Raw genomic sequence first — 18,429 nt, forward strand, 5'->3', positions numbered from 1 at the left:
TGTTGCTGTGAGGTGGAGAGGTGGGGGCTGGGGGAAGCAAAGACAAGTCCATATGGTCCAGGAGGTAAGATAGTAGGTTAGGAGTCAAGAAGCCGGGCTCCTCTCCTCGTTCTGACACTGAGCTGCTGGGGGACTCGGGGAAGGTGCTTCCTGGCTCTGGCTGGCTTGTCTGTCGTAGGCTCTCTAGGGTACTACCCAGTACTATGGGCACCGCTCTCTGCTGGGGCCCGTATGGCTGGGATACTCCGCAGGAGAACGCAGTCAGAGCTCACACTCTGCCTCGGCCACAAACTGTCTTTTTGGAGGACACCGACTGGTGGAGAATCCACCCTGCCCCTCAGGCAGCTGTTCCAGCGGTGAACGAGCCGGGCCATTCAAAGCTGCATCTTGTTTCTAACTGGAATTTTTCTAACTTCCTGCTCGCAGCCCCTGGATCTTGTCATGCCATTGTCTGCTGGGTTAACGAGCCTCCTGAAGGCCAGTGTCTTTTCCCTGCTAGCTGAATGAAGGGACTTGAGGAGAACAGGGACAAAGACACGGCTTTGCCTTCTCGCTCAGCCTCTGCCTTTGCGGGGTGTCTGGGGAATAGCGTGGCAGGGTCTGCAGGGGTCTTGGTCTTTTGCCCTCTCGTGAGCAGCAGAGCGTTGCCACTCACTCCTGAGAGAGGAGGGAGCACGGCGTGACCAGACTGGGGCAGAGCCGCCCAAGGCCCATCTAGCCCAGCATTCTGCCTGCAGCAGCGGCCAGGACCAGGCACTGCAGAAGGAGGAGGAAGGCGCTCTGCAGTGCGCAGGTGTGAGATGATTTGTCTCCAGGAAGGTCTCAGCTGTGTGTGTGAGTGTGTGTGTGTGTGTTGTGTGTGTGTAATGAAAGCAGATAAGTATTTAAGAAAAAGAAAAAGCCTTATCCCCCTCGCTCCCCTGGCACTGTGAAGACGACAGAAGTGAGGTAGCCTCTAAAAGTAGTAAGGGGACCCGGCCCTTCCAAACTGCCCCTGTAATTCGAACACTGGGTTTGATGCCTTCCCACTGGCTGAACGAAGGCTGTGGACAGAAATCTGGAGTGCCTCAAGCCAGGCCTGGTCTGCTTTAATGTCCATCCACGTGCCCAGCAAGGACAGATGGGTTCTCCCACAAGCCACTGTGAAAAAAATCATGGAGCAGCTCGGCTTGCTGCAGCACTAAGAACTGTGGAGGGAGGAGGGGTCCGGAAGTCTCAGCACCTCTCCTGAGTGAGTCGAACGCCCGCGGGGACGCAGGGCATTGCAGCCACTTGCGCGTTATTTTGCAGGGTGGCTGCACGCATTAACTCAACACAAGTCGCTCTAGTGCAGATAACTTCAGCTAACTCTGCAGGGAAGATGCACCTTTCAGTAGACGGAAATCAGCCTGAAGCATGATGGGGGAGCATCTCAATGGGTTTTTTTTCCTTTGGACTTCTTGATGTACAGGGACAAGTGAATTGCAAATAGCAAGGAGTGGGGCGGGATGGAAAGAGACGAGCGTGAGCAGCAAGCGCTGGAGGAAGGATTTGAAACGTGTGGAGAACAAATGAACCACTCTGGAAATTCATAAAGGCAAATTTGAGATGAGGGGCTGACTTGAACGCACCCACACCCACACACCAGCCCCTGTTGCCTCGCAGATGATTTCCCACGGCAAATTCATTGATGATCCAGCTCGCTTGGAATGGATGAATTGCCACTTCTTGAGGCAACCAAACAGCGTTATTCAGCCTCTGATTGAGACTTCTTGCAGGCGACTGAAGGAACCCCATCCTTCTTCAGTGGAGGGGTGTGGGATGCACAAAGGGAAGGCTGGGAGCCGCAGGTGAGCAGCGCTTAAGGAGAAAGGAGAAGCTGGACTCCTCCTTGCTTTTGACTGCTCCCTTGAGACATAGAAGCTTTATGGTAAATGTGTTTTGCTGGCCCTGTGAATGGCTCATGAAGAATGTGCTTTCATCTAGTAAATGCCAGCTCCATTTATCCTCCCACTCCTCAGCTGTACGAGTCGGGAGAGGGAGTAGATTGATGGATTGCAATTTCCCCACCGCCTGCAGTGCTCGGCGCTTTCATTCATGGCCAGGCGCCCTCAGAACGCTCCCCAGGTTCACCCTGGGAGGAATAAATCACAGTGTGTGAGAATGGGCTGGTGAGTGGGTGAATATTATGGAGAGAGCAGTGCAAAGGCGCACGGGGGTGGGCCAGTGGGTGATGCAAAGGCCTTGATTAATTGGATGTACCCAGGAAAGGAGCAGCCGGCTGGCCTTGTGGCACTCAGCTAAGCTGCAGGAAAGCAGGCTTCAGTGCCTGATTCTGCTGCAGATGCCCTGAGTGGCAAGTCACTTAGACCTGGACCCTGTACGTGCTGTGTAGATGCAGGGTTGGAGCCCTTGTTGCCCTATGCTCAGTTCATGTGGTGATCCCGGGGGAAGGACCCTGGCTGGGAATCAAAAAGAAAAGCTGGGTTCTGTTCCTGGCTCTGCCAGTGACCTTGGGCGTATCGTTTCCCATGGGCTGCCCAGCCTGGAGGGTCTGTGGGGCAGGGACTGTGTCTGGGTAGCCCCTAGAACAGTAGGGCCCTGATCTCAGCTGGCCACCCATGCCGTGGACCAAGGCCCCATTGCGCTAGGCACGGCACAGAACAGAAAGGGTTTATAGCGAAGTGTTGGGGCTGACCACAAGTGACCTTGGGCTGATGTTACAGAATGGTTTGGGGGAAGCTAGTCGTGAACTGGCTTTGACCAACCGACCTGGCTGGCAGCCACTTGGCTGGATAAACAAGTGAAGAGATAAGGAGGGCCTGAGACTGTGAAGTGTGGGCATAGAGAGCAGCCGTGTCTCCTGCCGGAGCCTGCTTGTGGGTGAATACGCCCCCCTTAGGAGGAGGTGATGATTAAAAGCAGCTCTGAGAATTGCTTTAGATTAACAGTCTCACCTGCGGACCTTGTGGCTGCCCAGGAATTCCCCCCGCTGGAGCAGCGCCTGCTATGAGCCCGCGAGGACAAGGCAGGAGGGTCCGGGACTGTCTGTAGCAGAAGGGGCGTACGCATTGATTCTAAGTTGCTGGAAAGCGCGTATTTAGTAACGCGTGACGGCTGGGAGGCTTCTTATACTTTGGCAATAAAACCGGTTATACTTCTGCACCTGGCGCGGCTTCACTGAGCGTATCCGAGCCCCCCCGGGTCCGACAGTGTGTGATACAGACGGTGAAATTCCCCCATCGGTAAAATGTGGGGAACAAAACTTCCCTGCATCACAGGAGCAAGAGGAGGCAAGATGTGGCTGGCAGCTGTGGGTACATACACTCCCACTCATGACAGCCTCTTCCTTATTCAGTGAGGCTTCAGAGGAAGGGGGTCAGCTGCCGGCGGCCGACAGGTTAAATGTACGTTTATGAAAACCCAGCGCAAGGGGGCGCCTGCCAGGGCGGCACCAGCAATCGCAGAGCATTGTCAGCATGATGGACCCCAAAGGTCGGGGCAACGGAGCCCAGGGGAAGGGGCACCTGGGGGTGCAGTGGAAATATCTGACCACCATAAAGAGGCACAATCCATGGCCACGCCGCAGAAAGCACAGATAATGGGGCTCCCAGGCTCCGCCACACTGCAAACATTTCTCACACAACCCCCCTTTCTGCCCCGAGAAATGAAATCCTGCAGGTTCCATCATTAGAAATGTAGCATCTGCCCCCAGTTTACTGAATGGGCTCGTTGTCACGGTGCCCCCCATAAGGCGTCATGGGAATATGCTTATGAATGTATATGTGACATAACTAGAATGTGTTGTATGCTACGTATGCCATGTAACATATCTCTGTAAAGGTTATGATCTACTGAATCTATTCCTCCTATCTGTATGCATGTATCATGTCTAAGTAGCCTTAGTAAAGCATTTGGTCAGCTTCTTGAGAAAGGAATGTGCAAGTTAAGTGCCCAATCCAGAAACACTTAAGGGATAATGGATCTTAGAAGGCTCCAATCCACATAAGACGTCTACGTGAGGATGTTCAAAGTAGCACGTGAGCCATGGCTGCTGCCCGTAAAAACTGAGTCATGCATGGACATGTGACTTGCCCAGGTGACTCCAAAACTCCATCTTGGAGCTGGACTTTGCATAGGAGAGAGGAGGGGGTCTCCACCCACAAGAGAAAGTCTATTTAAATCCCTGGGAGATCCCTCCATTTTGTCTTCAGCTGGCTAAAGAGATAGCCTCTCCACCCCCAAAGATACCTGAAAGAAACTGGAACAAAGGACAGTAACTACAGGGGGTGTGAGTGATTGCTGGACCCAGACTAGAAGGAGACTAGTATGTAAAAGGAAGCTTACTGGAATTCTTCTAAGGGTGAGGTTTTTATCTGTACTCAGTTTTCTTACTGTATTAAACTCAGACTTGCATGTTTTATTTTATTTTACTTGGTAATTCACTTTGTTCTGTCTGCTATTACTTGGAACCACTTAAATCCTACTTTCTGAATTTAATAAAATTACTTTTTACTTATTAATTAACCCAGAGCATGTATTAATACCTGGGGAGGCAAACAGCTGTGCATATCTCTCTATCAGTGTTATAGAGGGCGAACAATTGATGAGTTTACCCTGTATAAGCTTTATTCAGGGTAAAACGGATTTATTTGGGGTTTAGACCCCATTGGGAGTTGAGCATCTGAGCATTAAAGACAGGAAGACTTCTGTAAGCTGCTTTCAGGTTAAGTCTGCAGCTTTGGGGCACATGGTTCAGACCCTGGGTCTGTGTTGGAGCAGACCGGCGCATCTGGCTTAGCAAGACAGGGTGCTGGGGTCCCAGGCGGGCAGGGAAAGCAGGAGCAGAAGTAGTCTTGGCACATCAGTTGGCAGCCCCAGGGGGTTTCTGTGATCCAACCCCTCACACTCATGACTTGCATGGTGATTTACCAGCCAAGCTGCAAGGAGCTCCCCGCATTCAGCAATAACTAGAGCTGAGCAACTAACTACTATTCTGGGTCACTGACCCAACCGCGACCTGGACAATCGTTTGGGGGCGACGGAAGTGGGTTTTTTTCATTTTTGAATTTTTTTAACTCTTTTTAAAATAAAATTGAATTAAAATTAGTCATTGTCAGGATGACAATTAATCATTTGAGATAAAAAAAAATCCAAATGTTTCCTTAGAAAATGTCAAAATGAAACAGATTTTTTTTGGTTTGTTGTTTTTTTAACCAAGACAATTCAGCAGATGCAACACAAATTTGCAAAATGTCTTGGTCGATCTGAATCTGCATTTTGTGGCCAAAAATGAACTTTAGCTGAACTATTTTGCCCCACGGTGGCTCTAGCCAGGTGTGGGGTTCTGCGGGCTAAGGGAATTTGGACCAGGCTGTGCAATTCTGTCTTTTATTAGAAGGAGAGAGGATCTACTCCACACGGAACATTTCTGCAAACTGGGACTGGACCCAGAGGTGCCAGGTGCTTTGGGACCCTCCCACACCTGTCACTGGCAGAATATTCTCTAGCCTTGAAAGCAGAATAGAGCAAGTCAACACAATAGGTCTCTTCCTGACTCCTGCAGCTCCCTCTCCTATTTCTAGAGCTGCCATCACTGAGACGTCTGGACTGTTGTCTCTGAGGCTCCTGAGACGGTAGGATTTTATAAAGACCAGCAGCACCTGTGCGATGGTCTGACCTCCTGCATTAGCGCAGGTCAGAGAATCCCACACCTTGACTTCTGCGTGGAGCCCAGGCACATGCGGCTGGGCACGAAAAGAGATCCCGTTTCCATGAAAAGACCAAGTGAGCGAGGACCCACATCATCTCTGGGGAAGCTGCCTTAGTCCTTACTGCTGAAAGTCAGTGCCTCCTTCCCAGCTTGAATTCTTCTGGCTTCAGCTCCCAGCTCTTGGTCTTGTCACGCCTTTGCCTGCTAGAGTAAGGAGACCTCTAACCCCAGGGAGCCTGTTCGGAGGTTCATGGTAGTAATAAAGCTTCTGCAACACTGCAGCCCAGGGGACACAGAGCTGCTGTGATACCTCCTTCTGCACCGCTATTTTCTCCCCTCCTGCCACTATCTCAGTGACTGACTGTGCCGAGAAACACTCCGCCTCATCGGCCACGGACTTCTCTCCTTGAGCAGGAAAGCCACACTTAACTTTTCCCTGCATTTCCACACTGGAGATAGACCCTCCCTGCTCCTGCTTTAACAGCTTACCCTATAGGCTAATTTGCTAGAGTAATATTTATGAATGTTTTTAACATTGAAGTACATGGAATATTTAGCCAAAGGGCTTTATTGCCATGGAAACTTAAATATTTAAAGAGGCATGTCACAGTATCACTGTCAGCTCAGGAAACATTTATATCCAACTCACAACAACGCTAAAATTTAGTGTGGCCAGTCTGTGCTGCAAGTTTAGTTACAGGCACTCATAGCCTGGCAGAGGCAGGCCATGTGCTGGCCCATGTATGGGTCTCATCTTCCACCTTAGCTCTGGTGAGTTTCTCTTCCAGTAGAGGTTCAAGGAAAAATACTCCAGGTCCCTGTCTCCCTTTGACACCTCTGCACTGTTTCACCTTCTTATGCTAGACACTAACTCCCCCTGTTCCCCATCCCTCTGCAAAGATGGGCACCAGCCGTGTCTCTTCTCATGCAGCCTACAGGGCACTGCCAGTTAACAGCTGGGCATGCAGCACACTGGAGGGCAGGGGGCTTAGTTAGAATTTTAGACTATCAGGGTTGGAAGAGACCTCAGGAGGTCATCTAGTCCCACCCCCTGCTCAAAGCAGGGCCAATCCCCAGACAGATTTTTGCCCCAGATCCTTAAATGCCCCCTCAAGGATTGAACTCACAACCCTGAGTTTAGCAGGCCAATGCTCAAACCACTGAGCTCTCCCTCCCCCATGATCGTTCGCCATCATCCTGCCCCTCACACAGTCAGAGGCTCGTGCAGCGCAGGCATTAGATGCTGCTCTTATCCGGTAACGTTTTATGCCCCTGTCACAGAAAACCTGTCACCTCTGTGGGCAGCATGTGCTAGTTATATTGTGGGCAGGCAGCACGTAGACCCCAGGCCTAGAGGAGCTCCAGGGCTCTGTTCCCAGCTCTGTCACACACAGGTCAGTGACCTTGGGCAAGTCCCTTCCTCTCGGTGCTTGTTTCCCCTCTCACCCTTTGCCTGATGACACCACTTGCCCAGATTACAGCCCCTAACACAGTAGGGCCATAATGGGATACGAGGTGATCAACCCAGCCCTGCCCCCCTCTTTGGGAAGAGCCCCATTAAATGATCAGAGTAAATCACATTTCGATTGCTTTATTCCAAGGACTCAAACTTAAAACCAACAGGAGACGTTACAGATAATAGATGTGAAGCTTAAAAATCCCAGCCGTGGAACCCTGGTACACCAATCCCTGTTACAGGAGCAGACTTGCTAAAACTAAACTTAAGTTCCCGGTGCCGCTAACCAGAACAACGTCCAGCAGTGAAATCCTTTAAAAAGGGAGAGGAATAGGCCTGTTAAGAGAATAACCTTGCAGCGGATCAGAGTGAGACTCAATAGGATGTGATTCTGGCATTAAAAACACTTCATAGCTTTAGTCACAAGTTCTTCTTCTAACAGGCATCTGTTCGGAGAGACTCAAGTCCCCAGTGCTGTTGCAGGAGAGTGATCCTGCTAGTAGCTCTTGGACTTTCATGCTTTCCTCCTCTATCCCCACACAGCAGTTTAATTAAAAATTCAGGTTAAGAAAGAGGTTTTCAGCCCCTGCAGTTGTTTGCATCACAAGATAAACCAAAGACAGACAGAGACCAGCTGGCAACAGGCCGGTTCATGACTGAGTCACCGCAGGGCCATGCAAGCAGCAGCAGCCGAACATCTCCTGGGAAGCGTAGGTTACGTAGAGAAAGCCGTCCTCATCCTTGTGGTCGCGGTACACCTCCCCCACGGTCATACTCATGCTGGGCAGGCCCTTGTTTACTAGCAGGTAGAAGGCCTGCGTTGCTGTCAGGGACATGCGAGTTCTGGGGGTTTAAGGAGATTTTCAGAGACTGTTAGATAATGAGACTCACAACAGTTCCAAGGAGCGTGAATTGCAGCATTTGGCATCTCGAGTTACTGATGTCAGTGATTGTCACCAGCTGCTGTACAGACAGGATGGACCCTGCCCAAGAGACCTTGGCATCCGAGTACGAGATGGAACAGGTGAATGAAGCATTTAAAGGCTCTCGATGACTATGCAATGTCTCTGGCTCTCCCCACAGTCACCAAGCCTCAACACTGAATGCATGTGAGGGAGGAAGTCTCATCTCCATGAGACAGGGAGCTGAGGCCCTAAGAGGCTAAGTGATGCACCCAAGGCCATCCAGGGAAGTCATTGGCAGAGCAGGGAATTGACACCCTCCTCCCCCCTCCAGCTCTCCCAAGTCCCAGGATAGCACCCATAACCCCTGCTCTGCCCTTCCTCTGCATGTTCTCACAGAGTCCACACAGAGCATCCTTCACAGAGGTAGTCACCACTCCCTCGCACACATTCTGCACTTGTTATTGTAGGGTTGGCTTGCATGCATGCTGTTTGTGTTGGTTAATCCTACTGGAACATTTGTGGTTAACAAGATACTCATGACAGAGGCCCAGTAGCAGTTCTTATAATGTGTGTCAGACCTGACACCAGCATGTTAGGTGCAGTATCATATACTGACAGTTAACACCCCACCCAATGACTTTTGGAACCAGCATGTGTACAGGGTGTGTGTAAAGAGTTATAAATAGGTGCTAGAATCGCCCTCAAAGTCTCTCTGGCAAGATATGCCAAGCCCAGTCTGCCTAGGCAATGGAATGTGTATTTGCTTGTTGGACCTGCCTGGTCACCAGGCAGAGACAAGAAAGGTACTTTTCTATCCCAGGTAAACAAAAGCAACCTAGCAAATGGGGCAGATGGCCTCGGAGTAGCATCATGGGGGAGGAAACTGCAGAAGTTAGGGTGGTGTCAGTTCCCTGGCGGGAACAGCAAGGTGGGCCCCCAGGAGAGCTTCCTGGCTCTCGAAGCAGGGTCAGTGACCTTTGGGAAGAGAGAGAAAAGGCCATTTGGCCTCCTTCACTGGAGGGGACCAAAGGAACCCAGCACTTGCCACTGTTTTTATTCCATATCCTTGGCATCACTTAATCCCCGTCCGTTTTGTTTAAGGGACTTGTTTTACTTTTGCTATAAACCAATTCAGTCCTTTGATGAAAGGAGAGTGTTTGTTAACCCCAGCTAAGTCCATGCACTGCTGGGTACCGTCTCTTCAAGGAAGCCACTAATGTAGTAACTCGTTTAAGAGTTGAGCGCAGGGGCTGGTGGATGCTACAGGGCAGATTGGGGGGGGGGGGGGGGGGGGAGGATGCCATGCACAGAGCACCTGGGCAGGCAAAGCCAGGGTGCAGCTTGTGTGTTTGCCACAGCAGTGCAGCATTGAAGGCAGCCAGCAAGAACCCTGCAGCATCACAGCGCCACACAGCCATGTTGGACGGCGCTGGCCAGGGAAACATTCTGCCTCAGTGGTGCCACTTTGAGCAGGAAAGCGGAAATGCCAGCCCCAAACACACAGAGTAGCATAGTGAGCTGCTGCCCCGGCCTGTTGGGGGGGGAGGGGGTGAGGGTGGGCTGCTGTTTTCCATTAGCCCCCCCTCACCTTTGTTGTTCTAGTTATTCATCCCTTCTCACTGATTAGTGCAACCCTGAGACATCTGTAATAAGCCAGCTTGGAAAGAAGTTATTAGTCATCTCAGCTGAGCACGCAGGGCTGGGATCCAGGAGGGCTGTCTGTCTTATTAAGCCTTGCAAGTTTGGTATTTCTGGTCTCTAGTTAGAGGGAGTTTCTTTGATCAGGTGTAATGCTGCTAATTAGCACTTGGAGCCTCTCTCCGACATCACTAACCACTGTTGGCAGCAGCGACAGCTTGTTTGCATCACTGCTAATTGCCTGCCTCTAATCAGCTATTCACCTGTGCCTGTTTGCAACTTCACACAGATCATTCACATCAAACAGCAGAAAAGCCAGGCCGCCAGCGTGCCACTGCAGGCCTCAGCAACAAGGCCATTCCCAGCCGCCCATCCCAGAGGGAGCAGGAAGTTCTTTACAGCAGCAGCCCCTCCCAGTCAGGGGAAGAGGGGCCAGGTCTGTTACACCAGTGGCCCTGGTGGACTTGTAGAGCTGGTCTGGTTTCACCAGTGCAAACCCTGAATGCAGACGCACTTCGAGTTTAAGCCTCACGCACCTATGATTGCCAACTCTGACTGAAGCTATTCTGGGAGATTTCCCCCTCTCCCCACCCCCAACATGACAAGGTCATTTCCTTAAAATAGCCTATTAAAGTCTCCCAGATTGCCTTCAGTAGTCACCAGGAGATCAATGCTGATTCTGGGAGACTCCAGGTCAATCCTGTAGGGTTCACAACCCTACAGTCACCCTGGTTCCCAAATTAAGCCAGACAGGTTTAAGGTGCAAATGCTTCTGCATTAGAGGTTTGCATTGATGCAACCAGTTCAGACTTCAGCCTATTTAGTGAGATTGATGCAGCTTTTCCAATGTGGACAAGCCCTTTCTATTTTAAAGAGTGTGTGAGGGAAAAGAGAGGGGACTTGCCCTTTCCCAGATCTGGATCACATGAAAGAGCAAACCCTCCCCCACCCCGCGCACTCATTCCTTACCGCAGGGTGATCACAAACTGAGACATGGATGAGTCCTGGGAAACGAGAAACTTGGTCCTGTCCAACAGAGGCAGCTGCTTCTCCTTCTGGTAACGCTCCACCACCACCTGGAGCCAGAGAGGAGAGACGGGTTAGAGCAGGACCTAGAGAGTTTGCAGACCAGCTTCCCTGTCCCAGAGGCACTGAGAGTCCACAGGGCCACCTGAGACTAGAAATGCCTTTCCTGAGGGTCTCATTTGCACCATTCCCAAGCCCCAGCATCCAACTCAGGCCCTGGACAGCCCTGGTATTTATAAAGGAAGGTTGAGATTTTTATTTGGTGGATGGTTTGAGCCTGTCAAGGTGTCATTTTCAGGCTTCCCCAAGCCACCAGGCTTAGAAGTATAAACCAAGTTTCCCCATGAGAAAGGCGATCACACAACCCACAGCAAATTCATGGGAGTCAGCCATGCTGCCTTCACAGGGCAGAATTTGCCCTTCATCTGCAGGTCTCACTGGATGTCAGGCACTTCATCCACTCAATTTCACGGCCCACGACTCCTGTGCCGGCCTAGGCGACAGTGCCCGGTGTGCAGATACCAGGCTATGTTGTGTAATGGTAGGAAGCCAGAGTGGGCAGGAGATGGGAGGGGAGAAGCTGTGGGCCTTGAGTTCGGTTAGCAAAGCTTAAGAAGAGTTAAACTCCCCCAGGGCAGATAGAGTGAGAGGAACTTTACCGGGATCTTGGTGGGGTACTTCGCCCGGATTTCAGCTGCTTCCCGCATCCTACTGGCTGCAACAAGAGAAACAGACACCTGGGTACAGGGGCCATGCCTGGGCCTCCACCCCAGCTCTCTTCCCCCCTTGGCATTTCTCCCCAATCCCCCCGGGATTTACCCAGGCTCTTCCGCTGCTTGAAAGAGCGACCGTCGCCATTGCTTCGGCGACACAGCATCTTCTGGAGGAGGAAGGGTCCCGCTGCCCTCAGGACTCGCCCTGCAGAGCCCTGTCACTGGTGATAAGAGCAGAAGCTACCTGGGCCCCTGATATAGCCCCGCCCCGCCCACATGCTCAGGTGGGGGCGGAGCCAGCCCTGAGGCCACTGGCTGCCCTGTAAGCCTCCAGCCAGGCACCAGGCAGAAGCAGACTAAGCAATTGCTTTAGGGCCCCACACAGCTCAAGGGGGGGAGGGGCCATTTGCTCTTTATAATGTGTTGGGGGGGCCCCACGGGTTAGCACGGCCTCTGGCTGCGCCATGCCAGTGCAGGACGAGGGTGAGACACCCAGGGCAAGCCCCGCTGTGCATCCGTGCCGTGTCTGCATGAGGGGTAGCTGCTCCATCGGGCTCGTCACACCAATGCACATTTCCCTTGTCCAGGTGGGGCCCGACGGAGAAGGCAAGGGAAGGTTTGGGGGTTCTGCCGCTGGCCTTCTGGCTGTGTGCATGGCTGGTCCTCCCGGCCAAGCTGCCCCTGCTCCAGCGTCCCAGCACCACAGGCTGCCACTCCACACAAAACAACGTGTGGAGGCTGCAGATGGAAGCACTCCAAGGGCAGGGTTCAGGAGCCTCGGTGCTCGCGGCTCCAGACAGAGCACAGCGCTGCCCTCTGCGAGATGAACTGGGGCAAAGCGCCTGGGTTCAAGCCCGGCTGCCCCAGTGCAAACAGCGGCTCTGCCTGTCAGTGCTCAGGGTCTGGCAGGGAATGGGGACGCCAGTGGCGTCAGCTCAGCTCCCAGCCAGAGCCCAGCTCACCGCTGGCATAGGAGGGGTGGCTGTGGGGTTCAGGCCCTCTGCTGCAGCAAATGTGGGTTCAATTCCTGGCTCTGCCACAGACGCCTTGTTCGACCTTGGGCCAGTCGCTAGGCGCCCTGGGGTAATAGTCCTGCTGGTGCATGTTCAGGCTCTTTGCTGCAGGGGCTGCCCCTCATTGTGTGTCTGGGCAGCACCTGGCACCTGCTCCTGGCACAAAACCCATAGCCGCAGTGGCAGCCCAGGGCTTTGTGAGGGTCTGGCCAGCCCACCGGAGGCCCTGTCCCCTGAGATCCCTGGAACTTGGTTCTTATCAAGATAATGACACAGGAGCCGTTGTGCTTGGAAGTGTAGTGGGCAGCCAGCCACTCGTCACACGCCGACTCCCCATGGACTCACAGCAGCCCAGCAAGGCTATTTCCCAGCGTCACTGCTGGAGGGCGGGCTGCCGTGTTCAAAGCCCCAGCGCCTCTTGCTGGACCACGACTGACCTCATCCTTCTCTATTGTTTGCGTCTTTTGTTTGTTGCATTTTACGAGTCCCTTCCTCCACGGCCTCTCCAGGCTGTCATTGCCACCATCAAACCAACTCGTGCGTCCACCGGCGCCTCGGACGCCCGGCTACGCCAGAGCACGGCCCATACCTCGCCCTTTCCCCGTCTCTGAGTGGCGCATGGGCAGCGGGGACACAAAGAAATGCACCGGACGCAGCGAAAGGCAGGGAGGCGGCATCCGGGCTGGGTGGGAGCAAGAGGCTGAGGCGGAGGGGCGGGGGAATATCGAACGTGGTTTGTATTTTCTGCCATAAGAGACGAGATGGGAGTTTTGATCAGGCTTTGGCTGCGTAATTAAAGAGGCCCCCGGGGCCAGCAGCGTTCCAGCAGAGCCGTGCAAGGAGTGGCTGTCGATAGCAAGGGCTCAGGCAGTGTCACGGCTCATAGGCGGAGTGGGGAGCAGCGACAGATGCTGTAGCAGGTGACCTCCACCAGAGCAGGAGTCCCCAACCCATGGCTGTCTATGAGGAGCCGTGGGGCCGCGCCTGCCCTCCGGGGCACCGTGTGCAGGCATTTGCATGTGTACAAAGTGGGGGCATTCATTACAGGCCGGATTCTCCGCTCCGTCACCATGGCTTTACCCTGACAACGATGCGGCGGCTCTGGGCTTATGCTGACGTGAGCACACGCGCCGCTCTGCCCTGACTGGCAACAGCCTGTGCTGTTAACGTGGACCTATGCTCTCCGTGACACTCTAGTCCTGAGCTTGAGGGGCACTGCAGAGCTGGGGGGGGGAGCTCGGGATAACAGGGCTGCGGGTCGGGAGTGAGAGGCACCAGCTGGGCTGAGCAGGAGAGGGAGCCCAGGGCTGGGATAGCAGAGAGCTGTAGGTCGGGATTGAGGTTATTCATCTCAGGGAGGGGTTGGACTAACCGTGTCTAACATCCAGCATTACGTCACTGTGTGTTGGCATCTGTCCAGCGTGGTGCTGAGCGTATCGCTTATTGACCGAGAGAGAGAGAATGCGAACGTGAGGGTCCCCCAGGGAGCGTGCGTTCGATAATTTAAAGCATTTTATAAAACAATTTGTCCCCAAATCGATCGATCGAGAGAGAGTTCGGACGACAACATCCCTCCGACAACACACATTCATTAAAAGAGAGGATAAAAAATGGATAGAAAATACAAAGTTAAAAGTCGCCCCCAGAGAAAGCCGAGGAGAGGAGGATCCATCTGACACAATCTCCAGCAGTGTCTCCCTCCTGGGGAACTTTACGCTTCTTTGTGCAGGCGCGTGGATGGACAAAGTGCAGGCCCCCTGCCAGAGACGCCTTCCCAGGACCCCCTGCCAGAGACGCCATCCGGGGACCCCCTGCCAGAGACGCCTTCCCGGGAGCCCCCTGCCAGAGACGCCTTCCCGGGAGCCCCCTGCCAGAGACGCCATCCGGGGGCCCCCTGCCTGACATGCCGCAGGTTAATGCCCAGTCCTGAGAGATGTGCAAAGTTGTTATTATGGTGGTGCCTGGAGGTCCAATATGGAAGCCCCAATGCCTGGGCACTGCATGGAAACAGGCCAAGGGCTCAGGTTCATGCAGAGTTAATGTGAGCATTGGTCCTGTCCACACACAAACACCCTGGGCTCGAGTGCGGTGGTGCTTTTACTGCCAGGCGGCTGGCTGGCCCCTCGGGGGCTGTAGACTACGGTGCGCCAGCTGCGTACAACCCCCCGCTGTGCAGCTCCGGATCTATTTCATGGTGTGATGCTGTCATCCAAGCTCGCCTTCTCTTCAGGCACCAGAGAGCCTGTGAGGCAGGGCCTGCCCCAAAGACCTTACAGCCTCAGCAGGCAAAGGGGCAAGGGAGGGACTTGGCCAACGTCACCCCCGGGGCTAGTGGCAGACATGGGAAAAGAACCCAGGTCTCAAATGTCAGGCCAAGGAGGCCACGCTCTGCAAGGTGAATTAACATCCCTCACCCCCTCTTGCTCCCGCCGTCCAGAAAGCAAGTGTTAGGGACCCCCTGAAGCGTTTGTGCTGAGGGCAGTGGTGTTTCCAATCCCCGTTCCCAGCTCCTGGCCACGCTGTGAAACGCTAATGCTGCCTTTGTCCCAAACACGTTAACACCTCCCCCGCCCGTCTAATCTGCTTGTGCGCCAGAGTTATTATTGCTTTTGAAGCTGTTACATTCCCCGTTTAATTTGAAGGACTTTCGCCCCGCACGGAACCCATGAGAGCAGCACAAATGACGCCGGTAATGAAACCGCACGGCAGATTAGATAATAATTGATGGTTAGAGGCGATTATTACAGCCAGCATGCCGCATGGCAATCACTCTCCCTGGGAGTCGCCGCTTGGCAGGTGGGGTGAGATCGCTGATTGCGTTCACGTGTGCAGAGGAAGTCAGAGTTTGGTGACTTTCCCGTCCTTGCTGGGCTTTCACGTTTATCTGCCTGGGATTTGCTCTGGCCAACGCAGCACCCTCCTTCTTGGCCTCGGGGAGATGGCCGCTGTCAAGGAGTCCCCGGGCAATGCTCTGGAACTGCTCCCCACAAAGCCAGTCAGGACTTTTGGGAGCCTCCTTTCTCGGAGCAGACCGTCTTCAGGGCAAGAAGCTCACGTGGCTTCACCTCCTGGGTCTGACCTTGGTGCATTCAGCATCTGCCCCTCCATGCGCTTCCCACAGCGAGTCCGCCCAGGAGAGGTCCTGGGGAAGCCAAAGGGTCCTGCACCCCCACTTTGCAGTCAGACGTGACTCTCAGCCAGCCAGTAAAACAGAGGTTTATTAGATGACAGGAACATGGTCTAAAACAGAGCTTGTAGGTCCAGAAAACAGGACCCCTCAGTCGGGTCCATTTTGGGAGGGGCAGAGAGCCAGACACCCCCGGGTGCACTTCACTCCTTGTCCCCAGCCAACTCCCAACTGCAACCCCCTCCAGCCCCTCCTCTCTGGGCTTTATCTCTTTCCCAGGCCAGGAGGTCACCTGATCTCTCTGTTCACCTTTAGCTATTCCCTTGCAGGGGGGAAGGGCCCCAGCCATTTGTTGCCAGGATACAAAGTGTCGGCCATTTACGCACACTGGAGACTTAAGAAATGCATAGGGGAAACTGAGGCACCCACCCAGTATTCAGAGGAAACATTAAGAACAGTCCCACTTCGTCACAGCTACAGACACAGGTGATGACATGTTATTTCTGCAGCGCCCAGCGATCCGTGAGACACCTCCTGGAAAGCAGTGAAGCGACAAGAGGGCCCGATTGTGGGGCCTGGCTGCTTGTGCCATTGTTAAAACCAGAGCCAAGCGGCTGGGAGACGCTCCTGGCTCAGAACAGGAGCATCGTGTGCTCACGTTCTATGGGTGCAGGTGACGGCAGCAGACGGGGAGTCAGACCCAAGCTCCCTATTCCTCCCTCACTGGCCATCTGAGGCCCTGATCCTGCAATCGCTTATCATCTAGGGATGGTATCATCTTCCAGTCCTGCTGAAATCTATCGGCCCGAGCAGCCCAGTGGCAGGATGGGGGCCTCATTCTGGACATGATGCAACAAGAAGGCGACAGGTCAGACAGGGGAGATGGGTGGCCGGGCGTGAGAGAAAAGTCTCTCCACAACAAGAACCTCGGTGCTTGGTGACTGAACCTGGGCAAACGCATCACTCACCTGCCCAGCCCAGCTTCCAAGCAGCGGGCACCTGCCTGAGTCGTCTGGCCCTGCTTGGCAGGGTTGTCGCTAGCCACGGAGGCCAGTGGTGATACAGTTGCCTCCCCGGTGAGATGGCAGGTTAATGGGCAGCGTGAGTGCTATTAGTGATGGGCATTTGGGTAGCGCCTAGAGACCCTCGTTGGGGGCTGGGGTCCCGTTGGGCCAGGTGCTGTCTGCAAAGGTGGCCCCCGGCCCACAGAGCGGCTCAGGTAAAGACTGATCCAGGAGATTCTCCACTAACTACCGAGGAAGGGGGAGGGGCCATGGGGGCAGGGGGCTGCACTGGGCTTGCAGGGAGGTAGGGTCTTGTCTCACCTCCGCCTCCAAGCCTGAGCCAGTCCCCCCCACCCCGCCCTTGTCTGTTTAGTCTGAGTCCTTTGGGGCCGTGGCTGTCTCCCGCTGTGCATCTGTGCATCCCCCAGCACAATGGGACCCTGGTCTCCGCATGTCTTAGTAGCAAAGACAGGGTGGGGGAGGTGCTCTCTCTTGTATGTTGTAGATTATTATGGGGCATGCGAGCATCCTCTGACTGCTGCCCCTTCTGTAGGAGAGGAAGCAAAGCTGATTGTCACGGAGTGTGGGGGGACACAAGGCCCTGCACCCCCGGCTTCCTGCGATGCACCAGGACTCTCAGCCAGCCAGTAAAGCAGAAGGTTTATTTAGACGACAGGAACACAGTCCAAGACAGGTCTTGCAGGCACAGACAACAGGATCCCCTCAGTTGGGTCCATCTTGGGGTCTCAGGGCACCCCAGCTCCCTTGGGAGGTCAGAGCCCCGTCTGCCTCCCAGCCATATCACCAGCCAGCCCCTGAAACTCCCCCTTCAGCGACCCCTCCCACAGCCTTTGTTCAGTTTCCCGGGCAAAGGTGTCACCTGGCCTCTAACCCCTTCCTGGGTTCTCATGTTCCAGGCTCAGGTATTCTCCCTCGGTCAGTCTCCCATCCCCCAATGCAGACTATCCCAGCCACACTCCCCTGTCAGCATTCACAGACCACAGTCAGAACAGTCCCAGTTCGTCACACTGATGAATAATTAGGTGACTAATTCTGGCTGCTGGGACTCGCAGCCCTGGACTGCCGCCTGGCTTTGCCATGGCGGGGGAAACCGTCCTGGTGGCGCTGGGATACGGATTGGGTCCACACACCAGAATGCTCCAGCTCCGGCTGACTGGCAAAAACAATAAACGTGCATTATCTTGACACCTTAATTCTTTCGCTATCTCTGCTTTGATTTAAAGCGCGGCCTTTGTCGAGCAGGAACCATAAACTTGCTGAGGGAGCCTCCTCATTCACATGCCGCAGGTATATTTCACGCCACGCCAATTCCCCGAGTCAGGAGAGAAGCGGCTTTTGAAAACAAATTAGACCCCATTACGCAAATTAGATCCCCATTTGTCTCTTTTTTCTCTCTCCTGGAGTCACTTGTGCACGGTTTGAACAGTCCCTCCCCCCCCCCCCCCCGCCCACTCCCCCTTCGAAACAGGGAGGAACCAGCAGCAGCCTGGGTAATTTAGACACTCCAGAATCTCAGCCTCATTGAAATAAACTCTGGAATAACAGGCCGTTTCGGACGGCAGCTGTGGAGCGTTGAGAGGGCTTTGCTGGGCAGCGGCTGCCGCTAGGGGCTGTTTGCTGTAGCGAGGGGGCGAGAGTGGCAGACAGAAGCAGGGGTGGGATGGAGAAGGTAGATCTGCGTGACTTGGCCCTGCCAACGGGCACTGGAGCGCAGGGCCCTGGGTTGCCGCTAGATGGCGCGGCTGGGAGGTGTTTCGCCTGCCCCATTCTGCTTGCTGAAGGATGCTTTCCAGAAAGGCGTCTTAACTCCCTCTCCCTCCTGCACGGCCTGTGT

The 18,429-nt window shown here is 54.0% G+C and overlaps 1 protein-coding gene across 1 annotated transcript; it reads right to left on the reverse strand.

Annotated features, from left to right (window-relative positions):
* Nucleotides 1–7,276: 7,276 nt before the first annotated feature.
* On the reverse strand, nt 7,277–11,649 carry LOC117888834 (microtubule-associated proteins 1A/1B light chain 3C-like). The gene is made up of 4 exons (XM_034792602.1): nt 11,537–11,649; nt 11,377–11,432; nt 10,661–10,767; nt 7,277–7,991 (listed from the first exon to the last, which is right to left on the reverse strand). Exons 1-4 carry the CDS (start codon nt 11,592–11,594, stop codon nt 7,799–7,801), a joined length of 414 nt encoding a protein of 137 aa, XP_034648493.1. The 5' UTR covers nt 11,595–11,649; the 3' UTR covers nt 7,277–7,798.
* Nucleotides 11,650–18,429: the final 6,780 nt, after the last annotated feature.

The sequence above is a fragment of the Trachemys scripta genome, chromosome 16 (assembly GCF_013100865.1).
Source record: "Trachemys scripta elegans isolate TJP31775 chromosome 16, CAS_Tse_1.0, whole genome shotgun sequence".
NCBI classification, from domain to species: Eukaryota; Metazoa; Chordata; order Testudines; family Emydidae; genus Trachemys; species Trachemys scripta.